Genomic DNA, 14,593 nt, shown 5'->3' with positions numbered 1-14,593 from the left:
ATTTTCGCACCAGAGCATGGGCTGGTAGCCCCTGCAACCGGTTTGAACTGGGCTATGCACAGGGGCACCAAATGTGCCCCCAGTGCTGACTTCAAAACACTCTTGGAGTGCACCAACCCTGCCCCAATACACTAAAGCCTGTCTTGGAAGGCTTCCCAGGGGTGGCATAATACATGCTTCAGCCCCTGATAGGCCTCTGGGGTACCTATGCCCTTGGTGCCTAAGGTACCATGTACTAGGGACTCATAAGGGTACCCCAGTAACCAAACTGGAGTGTACCTAAAGTACATGGAATCATTTTAGAGAGGAAGCAGCTAGGCTGGGGTCCTAAATAGCAGGGCCCCAGCCTTACTAGAGTTGAAAAAGAGTGAAACAACAGCAAAAAGTGTGAGTAACCATAAGAAGCAGAACCTACTCTCCTACACAAGGAAAGAACATTTTTTCCTAGAATAGGCTCCATACCTTTCTTTCTTTACCTATTCCAGTTGCTCTTATGTGTGGCTGTTTATTACACTTGACTGAATCAATGTTGCCTTTATGGTCCACATTCGAATTTGTACCCTATGAAAGCAACATGGCTGCCACTTTGTCTATGTTGATTGCATTAATGATTGTTTTTTTTTAACCACCTATGGCTTTCGTTCATGTTTTATGCATAACAAGTTAGTCATCATCAATAATCTATTCACAATTAGTGATCTGGCTTTACATTATTAGTATGTCTGCATATTGAGCTTGATATTCATGATATATTAGCAGAAACTAAAGCTACTACGCAGGATGTTGTATTTAAATTGTGAGCATCTTCCAATAGGTTTGCCAACTTGTTTTTTCATGATTAACTAGGATGTTGACTGCAACACAGGTTATATTTGGAGCGTGAGACACTAGCAGGAGCCCTGTGTCTTTCTTAAAGTCATTTTGGAACATAATGGTGATTTCTTCAAACAGCCATGATGGTTGAGTCATGTGAGTAATAGTTTGCACCACTGTTTACTTGATCACGTTTTAGCTTGTTTTTTAACCTTGTACATGTAATATGGTGACTTATTTGGCTTGCCACTTTAACAATGCTAAGGATTAACAATTTCAGTACACTAAATGACTGATTAGCAGTTTTAGTGCACTGATTAGCAGTTTCAATGTCCTGTGCATTGTAGGTTGTTAGCGAGGCACTGGATTCATGGTGTTACAACTGGCTACTTGGGAGCCACTTCTCATTTAAAGATTTTATTAAAGCAGGTCATGCTGGAGTAAATCTTTGTACTTTTCCACTGGCTGCTAACTGCTTATAATTCTATATTGCTGTTTTCCCTACAGATCTGGGGTTCATTTGCCATTCTTTCTGAAGTTAGCAAATGCTACGCTTCCAAGAGGGTATTCCCTGCCCAGTCTACGGGAGTACTGGATATTTTGCGTCCTTACACAATCAGATGAGACAGCTTTGTTGCAAACATTCCTCCTAAGGATGACACTATTCGAGATTTGAGTTCATTTGCTTTCCAAAGTAATCAAGCATTCATTTACTGCATTAATTTATTTTATATTTTAGTTCTTCTTGAGAGCAGCTTGGAAACTATTTCCTCGGATTCTTTATAAGCCAGTTAAACTTCACCAAGTGATTTTTTTTTTGTCTGAATGATTTGACTGGCCCATGGCGACAAATAAAACTATATATTTGCGTGCATTTTTGCACATTGAATAAGGGTTATATTTTTTAGCAGGCTTTGGACAGTACTGAATCAGTCTACTTGCTTGTAGATTATATGACTTCTCCCCATCAAACAGTACCCAAATAGTCCACTGGTGAGTTCTTTGTTGACATTTTTTCCAATCATGAACTCATGTGCGATTATGTTTCAGATTATATGTGTGTTTAATCTGCCCTTCCAAAAGCGGTTCCCTGCTATAAATTGTATAGCTGTTCCGTGAGGATGTTGGCGGCCTATAAAAATGTTACAATAGGTTTCTCTCCATAGGATGTGTTGTTGTTATGCCTTTAGCCTGACATCACCATCATGTGGATTTCTTGTATGTTTTGTTTTTATCAATTTATGCGAGGAAGACGACTATCAATCTAAGATGTGCCAAAACGTCTACCATGTTCTTCCTGGACGTCGAACAGCTGGGGATGCCTACACAGTGATTTAATTGATGATTTTTCACACTTGGTCAATTATTTAACAAGGAATGGAACCTAGGTGGACAATTTTTAACGGGGTCCAGTGTGCGTGTCCAATTCACTAGCAGCAAGGAAGGTACTCACAGTTCCCCAGAAGGACTGGTTAGAAAGGGAGAGAGAGTGTGTGTGTGTGTGTATAGTGTGGTGTAGAAGCCAAAACCAAGCGGGGAGGGGAGGGGGGGACAGGGTGGGAAAATTCCCTCTTGGGAACTAGAACCCTTACACACCCAGCAAGCTAGCATGCTTCATCATATGGGTCCTGCTCCTCGTCGGACTGGCGCTGCAATGTCCGACGGGCACCCTTGAAGGGGCTCTTTAGCGGAGATCTTTTGTTCCAGCCATATGATGCGTGCGTGTGAGAGGGCAGGTGAATGTGTAGTCAAGGATAAGTGGTGATTAATTAAAAAAGGTGGGTTAGTCCACAATGGAATTTATTAACGTGGTTAACTCCCTTTATTAAAATGGTGGGAGGGGAGATAGATGTCACGTTTATATGTGGCGAAATATCTGCTACCCTCAATTTAGGTCGACATGTTTCATGCTTAGGTAACAATTCCTCAGGACCTTAGTGCTCGTACTACACAGTGAAACTAAAAACTTCATACAACCTTGGTTCTTAAGGTCTGTAGTGTGACAGGTCGATTGGTCCAGCCTTGAGTGATGCAACCCTAGGTGAGTCCCTAATGTGCTTCTCAGTGTGCTCTGTGGGACCTGCACAGAAGAGTCAGGGACCCAAGCGGTGTGCGGTCTGAGCCTGCAAACCTACCCCCCACGCGTAATCCGGAAGGGATCTGGAGCAGCTGGCTTGGGCAATTAACACCAGTAACTGTGACTTGTGTTTATTGTCTGCTGGTTCGCAACTAGACGATGCTCCATGTAGAAAATCTGTGGCTTGCCTCCTACTGTTGAAGGCATGACGACTTTTTAAGTACATCTACTGATGTCTTTTTATTGTGTGTTTTATTGGCGATGAAGTAGGTTATATGTTTATTTTGATATGTAATAAACACATTTATATTATGATAAATGGCAGAAGTCTATTACATACTTTTGGTGTCTGCAATATAGTGAAGATAACTTTGCAAGTGTGCGGGTCACATGAATTAACATATATTTTTCGGGAGCCCTATCATTTGGTCAGTTTTGGGTATTGGACCAAGATCTAGCTTTCTACCAAATTTGGAGTGAATCCGTTCAACAGTTTTTGCAGCATTGGTGTTCAATTTTCCTATGGAAAAATGTACGGGAGAAACACGTTTTGGCAACCCCCACAGTCCCCCTGTTGTTTTTCAGACCCTGCATAAATCATCACTCCAACACTTGCCAGGGAGGAGGGAAGTGGATGAAAAGTTTTGGGGAACGTCTTGTGGCGATTCGTCAAACAGTGCCAAAGTTATTAGTAAACCAAAAAATGCTTTTGCTATGGAAACAGGATCCCAACTATAACTACCCAGTGGAGATAAATATATACATATACATACATGGACATAAATATATACATATACATACATATATATTTTTTCTCATTACACTTCTTCCTTGCTTGAATAATATTAATTCTATAGGAGAGCTAAAACTAATAAAATCAGCTTTTGCTATACTTTCAGATTGCCATCAGTTAATTTGCTTATTTCACCAAAACTGCCTCACGGTAAACAACTAATTAATATTAACACCGTCCATGCTGGTGACGGAACCGCTCCGTCACCAGCCTCGGTCGCGCTGTGCTGGTGACGGAGCGGTTCCGTCACGGCCTGCTCGGCGCACCTGCGCGGCGCGTTCTATTGAGCGGGCGGGGCCGTGACGGAACCGCTCCGTCACAAGCACAGCGCGCTCGAGGCTCGTGACGGAGCGGTTCCGTCACGAGCATGAGAGCGCCGCACGGCCCCCCTCCCCCCTAGCGCTGCGTCGGAATTGCCGCCGCAGCGAAGGTGTCAATGAATGGGTCCTCTGAGAACTTTGTCTTATGTTTTACGTCTGATATCCAGTTCCTATTGGAATACCACTTGTTTCTCTGTCCATTGAGACAGTCACCACTGGAAGCCAAGAAACAACAGGAAAACTGCTACTCACATGGCTCATGGGGAACATGTTAAGTCGGGTCAACATCTAGCTTTACTTGCCTGATTTGGACATGCTGTCCCCACAATCCGAGCTACTTCAAGTCCCAAAAGCATAGCCCACACTACTTTACAGGAAATAAATTATATTTCCTACCAATATAACAAGCTTTCTCCCCAGTCTGGGTCAGAGTGCCAATATCAGGGTAACTACACGAGACTACGTAACCTATTTCAATATTATGGACCATTCTATGAAAACAGAGCTCCACAGCCTCAACTCCAACATGAAAATACGAAAATTCTTTAAGCAGAAGCTGTCCCATTTTAAAAACAATTGATGAGGCAGGTAGCACCTGGTAATGTGCAACCATCTCCTGCTCATTCAAGGCTCTCAGTGCAGAGTAACAGTAGCCATTGATAAAGTCTGTGTCGGGACAGATGACTATCTCGTGCGACAGCTGAAAACAAGCATTTGCAATACAGTAAGTCTCGCCTTTACGAAAGGCAAATGCGAGACCTATTGAACAGCAAATATTTTTTGTTTCGAAGTGCCCCATGCTGCGCTTGCATGTGAATAGAGACCACGTCCCTTTTATTTAGAGAAGCCGTGTCTAAGGAAAGGGGCGGGCTGCCATTAAAGTGAAAGCGCAGTATAAGGTGTTTTTACCAAAAAAGCATTTGTTTGAAAATCAAATGCTTTTTTGGAAAAGCGCCCCAAACAGTGCTTTAATTTTGATTGCAGCTGCACCCTTTTCTTTAGATGTGGCTCGTCTAAAGATAGGGGTGTGGCCTCTATTAAGTGTAAGCAGGCATGGGGCGCTTGGAAACAACACAAAACAAATATTTGCAAAGGAATAGGTCTCGCATTTGCAAGAGTTTAAGCTATTGTCATTTTCAATGCCAATAGCTCAAACTCTCCTAAATGCGAGACCTGTTGCATTGCAAAGAAGCAACTGCCATTGTCCTGGCTGCTTGGAAAGTGAAAGCGCGCATGGCATGCTGAATGTTGCTGCAAAGCACGTCATGCCTGCAGTAGGACAAAACTCACCAAGAAAATAGTGTTTACAGACTAAATAACACAGACCGTGTAACAACAGAAGTAAAAGGGCCCGTCCTCATGGGAGGTTACAAATGAAGATAAGGTGGTACTAATGAGGGACTAACAAGCCAATTAGTGAATCAGAAGCCAGCATTTACAAAGGACAAATACACAAGCCAATGAAAAATAAGGGCGAAGAGTGGGTGGAGCTTCAAGTCCAATACAGCAAGCCTCTCAGAGCAATGCATTAGCTGCGCAGGCTCGACCTCTTACTTGGGGAAACACGTAACAGGGATCAGAATACTGGGTCGAGATTCCAGGATTGTACCTATGACTTTCACTTAGTCACAGCTCTTTGCAGCAGACACGTTAATACAGGTAGCTAACTTGTTGCTTTGCATATCTGTGGCACTAGGAACAATTACATTGAAAGCACATGCGTAGTCTTTAAGAAAGTACAATTCGTCAGGGCCCTTATCTCGTGCAGAAAAAAACAAGTTATAGTTTTAAAAGCAACCCAGCCTGTTTATTATTAAAGAGACTTAAAACATGGCAACACGACTAGACAGCACCAGAAGCAGGTGAAGTTGTGCTTTCTTTTTCCTTGGACGATTCTTTTTTTAAATTCAGGGCCCTCATCATGGGTGGCTCGTCCTGGACATCTAATGCTGGGGATCAGAATTTAACAGCTGATAATTCCCACTCCCCGATGTAAAATAGAGCAATAGACTATCGAAATCTGCATGTCCATGTATTTTTTGGGGCATTTTTCTCTTGGTAAATGCCATGTCCTGCTGAAATTTACCTGGAAAAATTGTGAGCGCAGTGTTTGCCAAATAACTTGGAATTCCATTATTTGTGGCAAGAAGAAAATGCCCTAAAATGTTACAAAATTAAAAGGAGGATCACATGATATTTATTGCTTGCCATTTTTTTTTTTAAACCGCTGTAAAACCCATGGTTTGTCTTCAGAAAATGCTCCATTTGGCTGTATTAGAAAAGGATTTGGGGGGATAATCCTGCTACCCCACACATCCTAGAAAGGGGAGCGTTCACAATCACTTGTTTCGCTCACACTTGGTACAATCATGGCTTAATTTGTGCCGGTGTTTGCCAGTGTTACCTACTCGTACTTAATTTTCAACATGGCATTTATTGAACAACAGTTTACAAGATGGTGGCGCTGCCTGCAGTAAAAAATAATAATGCAGCGCGTCTAGGCCGTTGGTACTGGCATTTTCCAGCAGGGGCAATGCGTGGAGCAAGCTGCAGTAGCATCCTAAGTGATACCTTGGGATTGGCACTTATGAATGGTTTGACTGTTTTTTTTTAGAAATTAAGCATTTGGTAGAACAACAGATTGGTGATTTATATCCAACCTCGAAAACAGTTCGTCAGCAGCAACTGAACTCTGCGTTGACAGCATTTTTACAAGGAGCAAATGGACAAAATACAAATATGGATAAAGAAAAGTTCAGCCATCGCTTGTATATAAGGCTTCTTGCCCGCATGGTACTTCTGTAATAGACACTCCCCGGACTCCAAAGATAAACAACAAGCATAAAAGATGTCAGCCCGGCAATCAGTGAGACAGGGAAGAAGCGCGCGAGACAGTCCTGGAAGAGTAGGCACTTGGGGAGAAGAAGGCGTGTGCGCAAAAATAGAACAGCAGAGAGAGAGAGAAAACGAGGCAACGAGAGTGGAAGGCAACTAAAGCCGACTGACTGACAAAACATAGTGCTTTACCGTAACTCAGCAAGTAAAAGATCCACTCTGGATGGGTGGTCCCAAAAGGAGACAGGGAAGTAACAAGGAGGGACTTAGAAGCCTCATTATCAATCGGAAGACAGCATTTACCATGGACGATGACGCCAGCCAATGAAAAATATGGGCGGGGCTTCCACGGCACTTCCACATTTGTCCCTACTACAATATGCCTCGCCAAGCAAGCAGCGCGTGCGCTGCAACACTAGGCTCGGCTTAAAAAATACAACATAGTTATGCAGCCTCCCACATCTCACAGTGTGCATTAGCTAGGCCTGAAAACCATTTCAAACTATGGCTAAAATAAAAGGAAGATAATGCAAAGGAAATTTGAACACAGTACCACACTTCACAAGCTCATCTTTACATATGCAAGCACATACATTCACGGTTTAAATTAATCTATACATTAAGTGAGAGTGAAACACTGTCCATACCATTGATGAGCTCCATTTTCCTTCATCAAATACGTCTCCTAGAATAAATACTATGTCAGGCTGCAACAGCCACAATGCACTCTGAAAGGCTCTCTCCATCTGCCATTCCCTGTGAAGAAAAATATGAATATTAGGTAGGGACGGAGAAGTGAGGGAAACTGGTACTGCAAACATATGTAAGGCTCGGAAAAAGAGGCAAGGTGGAAACAAAACCAGGGTAAAAGCGTGAAGGTGCCCCAAAATAATCTGTGCTTGTATTAATCTGTCAAATTGCACTTGTAAAAATGCTTGTTCATTGTAGCTTAGGAGTACACTTTGTTTTCACATTCTAGTCATTTTGGCATTGTGTATATTATGCTGTAACGCTTAACACCTTGGATGCTCAGCAGTTCTTAAACTGAGATCTACTGATCCTACTCAGGGGTTCCTTGGCTGTTTATAAAATGAAATATTAACAGATTAATAGAGTTTGTAATACATAAAATGCAAAATTTTAAAATGAAAAACACTCAATTAATGTAAAGTAAAATGGAACTCTGAGCTTCACTGGTGGGGGGTTACCCAAATACAGCAAAAAACACACACAAAGTGACGTGTGCTCCTCTAATCACAGCTCTAGAAGCAAGGGTTGCTGCTTTCAGAGCACATGAGTAATATACTAATATATTGGGACTTGAAGTGATCCATGATGGCCGACGGGTAAGGAGCTCCGACCAGGAGCTCCCTGGCTAGGGATCATCTTTTGGTGAAAAATCCCAGAGAAAGCCCCTCATCTAGCCTCCACCACCCCGGGATCGGAAGGCTACGACCCCGCGATCTTCCAGTGCTGCTCCGCTACTATCACCAACTGAGATGAAGCCAGCTACAGCAGCAAACAATATGAAGTAAGACAGTCTCCAGTGGAAACCTAGCAAGATGGCCGAATGCACGGTTGTGCTGCTAAAAGCAGCTGAGAGGAGATGGACTTGGGATCACCCCTCCGGTGTAATACACAGCCTTCACCTACCTTCCGGGCTGGGCCACTGTTGGTCTTCTTCCCATTAAGACTGCCTCTCTATACGCTTCCTGTAGGAGCTGACTTGGTGCCCAAGACACTTCCCACAATCTAAGCAGCAAGAGAACTCTGAGCTACTGCTGCCCTTGTATCCCAGAGTGATTCCCTTACGAAAGGGGAGAGAACAATGAGTTCCCGTATACCACCAGCTCTCCCTGGTGACGGTCACTCCATGTAACCCAGCACCCAGATTTTTTCTTCCTCCCCTAATTTGTGGCTGGGTCCACAGGATCTGCAAGCCTCCTTTCAATGATAGAAATCTAGGGGGCTGAGACCGGAGTCCTCCATCTTGGCGGTGATAATTTTATGCATGAACGCTGCATGCAGATAGTCTTTGATTGGTAGCCTCAAGACGGACTCCCGCCTTGGGACATTACTCAGAACAGTTTCTGGATGGCGGTAATGAGAAATGATTGAGACATGACTGTGTACACAAGTTAATTTGTTGTAAGCAAATACTATAGGACTATTGGACCCACACCAGTCAGGGTTCAGGAAGGGCTGCAGTACGGAAACCGCAATCCTAAATGTCCTACATGATCTGCACATGTCACTCGACTCCAACCAATGTAGCCTTCTCATCCTCCTTGACCTCTCGGCTGCGTTCAACACTGTGGATCATACCCTCCTACTTAATGCCCCTCCGAGAGAGAGCAGGCATCGAAAAGACAGTCTTAAAATGGTTCTCCTCTTTTCTTAACAACCGCACTCAAAAAATAAAGATCAACAGCTTCGAATCTGACCCCCTCCCCATCAGCAGAGGAGTCCCTCAAGGGTCAGTACTCTCTCCACAACTCTTCAACATCTACATGGAACCCCTCACCTCACTTCTAAGGAACTCCAACATCCCCTTCCACCTTTACGCGGATGACACACAACTCTATTTGAAAACCACTTTGATTGCAGACATTCACAGACTAAATGCGACACTCATGGAGATCCAACAGTGGCTCACAGCCAACCACCTCAAACTGAATGAAGAAAAAACGGAATTTCTCCTAATTTCGAACAAAGATGAAAACCCGCAAATAGTGGAATGGCTCAAAGCCTTAAATGCCCTCAATGTCTCTCTAACGCCAACGGACTCCGCAAAATCCCTAGGAATCACTCTCGAGCCCAAACTGGACATGAATAAACACATCTCTAAAACCGCCAAAAGCGCGTTCCTGAACCTGAAACTTCTATACAAAATTAAACCATTCCTCCCCCCCAAAGACCTGAAACAGGCACTTGTGCTTTCCAGAATTGACTATGGCATCGCAGTGCTGACTGGAACTGCCAAGTAGCACCTGGGACCTCTCACCTCCACCCTCAACGCAGCAGCCAGGAGAAGTAGTTTCTGTCCTGTAACTCCTGTAAAAGGGGTATCTCTGTTATAGTCATAATCTAGTGAATAGTCCCGCCCATGTGCGTGGACCCCGGAGCAATCAAAAATAATCTCTTAAGTTGTCAAAACATGCAGAACTGCACAGACACTTAAGAGAGAATTTAAAGACAGATAATGCAGCCTATATCCACAGGCTACACTGTCCAGTACTTCTACTAGAAATTCCACCAAAAATCCACAACAGCACAGCCTGTCCTGATTTCTCTATATAGGAAAACTTGCCTTTACCAGCAAAACCCTCAGGAATGATAGAGAGGAAGGAGTGGACAGACAAGCCCCATAGGCAGCCATTATGTGGCTCAAAACAGGATACTGTGCCTTTAAGAGACCTTTCCAGAACTCTCTCAGTATCCCAGAATGCCCAGCAGGTGCCTTTTACTTTCAGTTCTTTTTGAAGGCGTAACACGCCAGACCTGTAGCATTCCTTACATGAATATCTCTCTCCACCGGGGAGGAGGGCGGGCGCTTATGACTATAACAGAGATACCCCTACTACAGAACTGGAGTTACAGGACAGAAACTACTCCTTCTGTAGTAGGGGATCTCTGTGTATAGTCATAATCTAGTGAATAGAATGGCAAGCCCATCCCCACACCAAAACGGCGGTGGAGAAAATAGAAATCACACCACTACTGTGCAAACAGATTTCGCAGCGAAGCCTGCCCAACCTGAGCGTCTGTCCTGGCATCAGTGTCCTGACAGTAATGCTTAGCAAAGGTATGGACCAACTTCCAAGTGGCCGCCTTGCAGATTTCTGCAATTGGAACATTCCGGAGCAAAGCAGTCGAGGCAGCTTTGCCCCTGGTGGAATGAGCCTTAGGCTTACCCCCTAAGGTCTTATTAGCCTTCTGGTAACACAATTGTATACAGGACACAATCCACCTGGAGATGGACTGTTTTGAGGTAGCAAGACCGGTCCTGACTGAACCATAATTGATAAACAATTGGTCTGACCTAAGACTATCTTTGGTTTTATCCAGATAACATTTCAACACCCTCCTAACATCCAGGGAATGCAGAGACCTTTCCGCTGGAGATGAAGGATTCTGAAAAAACGTAGGTAAAGTTATGGTCTGGTTAACATGGAAATCAGATATAACCTTTGGAAGAAATTTAGGGTGAGTACGCATAACAACCGTAGCAGCATGAAATACAGTATAAGGTTCTTGGCAACACAACGCCTGAATTTCACTCACCCTGCGGGCCGATGTAATGGCCACGAGGAACGCCGCCTTCCAGGACAGGTGCTGCAACAAGGCCTTATGAGTAGGTTCAAAAGGCTCCTTCATCAATCTGGACAGCACCACGTTCAATTCTCATGAAGGCGAAGGAAGCCGGGCAGGAGGGAACACTTTCTTCAAGCCTTCCAAAAAATCCTTGATAACAGGGATCTGGAAGAAGGAAGTCTGTGAAGGGCACTTCCTGTAGGCAGTCAGCGCAGCGAGATGAACCTTAATGGAATGGACATTAAGGCCAGACTGCGCCAAATGTAGAAGATACGGAAGGATGACATCTTCCTTACATGTCGTTGGGTCATAGTTCTTGGACTTGCACCAGATGCAAAATCGCTTCCACTAGTAAGCATAGGAAGCCCGAGTGGAAGGTCGCTTAGCCTCCTTCAGTATGTCCATACAATCTTCTGGTAGATTCAAATTGCCATATTGCACTATCTCAGGAGCCATGCCGCCAAACTCAAAGACGAGAGGTTGGGGTGCACTATCTGCCCCCCGAACTTCGTGAGAAGGTCCGGCCGGCACGGCAGCCGTATGTGAGGAAGGAGAGACCGGTGAAGCAGGTCCGTGAACCACCACTCCCTGGGCCATTCCGGGGCAATCAGGATCATCCGCGCCCTGGACTGGGACAGCTTGATGAGCACTGCTGGAATCAGGGGAATGGGTGGAAAAGCGTACAGAAATCTGTTCGACCAGTTGATCCATAACGCATTCCCCTGCGTCCCCTGCTGGTAGTACCTGGAGGCGAAGTTTCGGCATTTGCTGTTTTCGGCGGTGGCGAACAGATCTACGTCTGGAGTCCCCCACCTTGCGAAGACTTCTCCTAGTACTTCGTCGTTTATGACCCATTCGTGGTTTTCCTGAATCAGTCTGCTCAGTGCGTCCGACTGAACATTCTGCACACCTGGTAGATGGGTAGCCGTTATCGTCATTCCTCTGGCCAGAAGCCAGCGCCAGATCGCCTGCGCCTCCTGTGACAGAGTGCGTGATCTCGAGCCCCCCTGCTTGTTGAGGTAATACATCGTGGTCGTATTGTCCATCTGTACAAGCAGAGAGTTGGTCCGGAAGGACGGATGAAAGGCCTTCAGTGCCAAGTGAACAGCTCTGAGTTCCAGGAAATTGATGTGGTACGTGGACTCCGTCGGGGACCATGTTCCTTGAATCTGTAAGTCTCCGGAGTGCGCCCCCCACCCGTGGAGAGACGCATCCGTCACGATAGTCTGTGTGGGAATGTCCTTGTGAAAGGGAATCCCTCTGAGGAGATTCTCCGCTGAACAAAACCACTTCAGAGACTGAAGAGCATGCAGAGACAGTCGTATCTTGTCGTCCCAAGACCCTTTCCTCTGATCCCACTGATCCTCCATGCCCTACTGCAAAGGTCTCATGTGCAGCCGTGCGTGTGGCGTGAGGAAGATACAAGAGGCCATCGACCCCAGTAGAGAAGACACCGTCCTCACTGTTGTAAATGGAGCGGTCATAAGACCCTGAGCCTTCCGAAGGAGTGATAATCATCGCTCCTCAAAAGGAGACACGCTTGCTGACAGCGTATTGATGGAGGCTCCCAAGTACTGTATGCACTGGACCGGAGTCGGGACAGACTTGGACATGTTGATGTGCAACCCGCGCTTGAGCTTCCGAGAAGGATGAGGCCTTGATCAACCAATCGTCCAGGTACGGGTAGACAAACACCTTGTTCTTCCTTATGTGTGCAGCTACCACTGCCATGCACTTCGTAAATGTTCTTGGCGCAGACTTCAGTCGAATGGCAGTACTGTGTACTGATAATGATTGGCGCCGAGTTGGAATCGCAGGAACTTCCTGTGTTTGTGTGCAATGGGCAAATGGAAGTACGCATCCTGTAGGTCTATAGCACACAGCCAGTCTCCCTGTTGCAGCTGAGGATAAATCTGATGCAACGACAGCATGCGAAATTTCTCTCTGCGAATCCACTTGTTTGCTTGTCGCAAATCCAGAATGGTCCTGAACTCGTTCATGTCCTTCTTGCGAACCAGAAAGAACCGGGAGTACAGACCTCTTCCCCTTTGAGACAGAGGTACGTCTTCTATCGCCCTTTTCCTTAACAGGAGATCGGCCTCCGCCTGGAGCTCGCGCAGCTGAAACTGCGAGCTGACCGGTGGAATTGCTGGAGGCGGGCTGGTGAACCGAAGACTGTATCCATTGCAAACAATATTCAGCACCCACTTGTCCCGAGTAATTTTTCTCCACTCTGCCAGGAAAAATTGAACGCTTCCCCCCACCGGAGTGGGTAACGGATGTAGGTGAAGTAACCGCTCAGGGCCGAGACCCAGCCAGGCCCTTGTTCGCCGCTGCGGACTGCTGGCCTCTGCCCTTCTGGCGCTTCTGGAAGGGCCTCCGGACCTGCTGCTGCTGTTGTTGCTGTTGCTGTCCTGAAGTCTGCCCTCGCCCTCGGCCTTGCGCCCCGAACCGTCTCAGGAACGGGCGGTAGGTCTTCTTCTCCTTGGGCTTCTCCAACCCGACAGCCGTCAGGATCTCGGCTTCCGCCTTCATGTGGGCCATTTCGTCATCCGCATGCTTGTCAAACAGGGTTTCCCCCGAGAAAGGCAGGTTGGCCACCCGTTGTTGGGCCTCTGGCTTGAGGGATGTAAGGCGAAGCCAAGCGTGGCGCCGTTGGTTGACACCATGGCAATATCCATGCGCCGCCAGAAGGGACACATCAGCAGCCGCGCTGATGACTTGGTTCGACACCAATAGTCCCTCGTTGAGAATCTCTTGAAAGTCCTCTTTCTTCTCTCGAGGAAGGAGCTCAGCGAATTGCTGGAGGGATTCCCACAGGGCTCGATCATATTGCCCTAGTAAAGCCGCGGCACTTGCAGCCTTCATTGCAGTAGATGCCGTCCCACAGACTTTCCTGCCAGCCTAGTCTAACCACAGGCTCTCCTTATCAGGAGGTACCATGGACGACGGGGTGGTGGCATGCTGCTTCCTAGCAGCTGTCACTATGACCGAGTCCGGTGGCGGGTCCATCCTGAGAAAGGCCGGATCAGAGTTCGGAGCCTGGTACTTCTTGAGGAGCCTGGAGGGAGCCGCCTTCGTCACCGCCGGAGTGAGAAACAACTCCTGAGCGGGCTCTACCAATCCTGGTACTAGGGGTAGCAACGGCCGAGACAGGTGCTTTTTATGTAGCGTCTCGAAAATCACGGACGTTGTGGGTGTGGGCACCGTCAACGTGATGCCCAACTTAGCCGCACCCCTCAGCAGAACATCTTGGAATGAGACGATGTCGTCCACTGGCGACACCCTCGTCCCCGAGGATTCCGACAAATTCGGCGAGTAGTCCCTGGTCCCAGACGAGCCCGTGTGGGATCTCGATCTGCGTCTCCTGTGGCGTCACCTTGATCTCGTGGACGACCGGTGACGACTCCGCGATCTCTCCCTCCGTCCGGAACGAGAGCG

At 46.4% G+C, this 14,593-nt stretch overlaps 1 protein-coding gene and 1 long non-coding RNA gene across 4 annotated transcripts in view; one reads left to right on the top strand and one right to left on the bottom strand.

The window, feature by feature from the left end:
- Positions 1-1,700, top strand: part of LOC144828945 (uncharacterized) — a 48,682-nt gene extending 46,982 nt beyond the window's left edge. The window contains exon 3 of the long non-coding RNA XR_013610560.1: positions 1,321-1,700. This is a non-coding gene — a long non-coding RNA (uncharacterized LOC144828945). The remainder of the gene's footprint in view (positions 1-1,320) is intronic.
- The window catches only part of MPPE1 (metallophosphoesterase 1), a 766,027-nt gene that overhangs the window by 308,469 nt on the left and 442,965 nt on the right, over positions 1-14,593 (bottom strand). For all 3 annotated transcript variants that reach the window (XM_078687603.1, XM_078687605.1, XM_078687604.1), the window contains one exon: positions 7,486-7,594. In XM_078687603.1, coding sequence (XP_078543729.1) covers positions 7,486-7,594 — 109 coding nt within the window. The remainder of the gene's footprint in view (positions 1-7,485; positions 7,595-14,593) is intronic.

This window comes from Lissotriton helveticus, chromosome 4_1 (genome assembly GCF_964261635.1).
Source record: "Lissotriton helveticus chromosome 4_1, aLisHel1.1, whole genome shotgun sequence".
NCBI classification, from domain to species: domain Eukaryota; kingdom Metazoa; phylum Chordata; class Amphibia; order Caudata; family Salamandridae; genus Lissotriton; species Lissotriton helveticus.
This window is presented reverse-complemented; position numbering and strand designations above follow the sequence as displayed.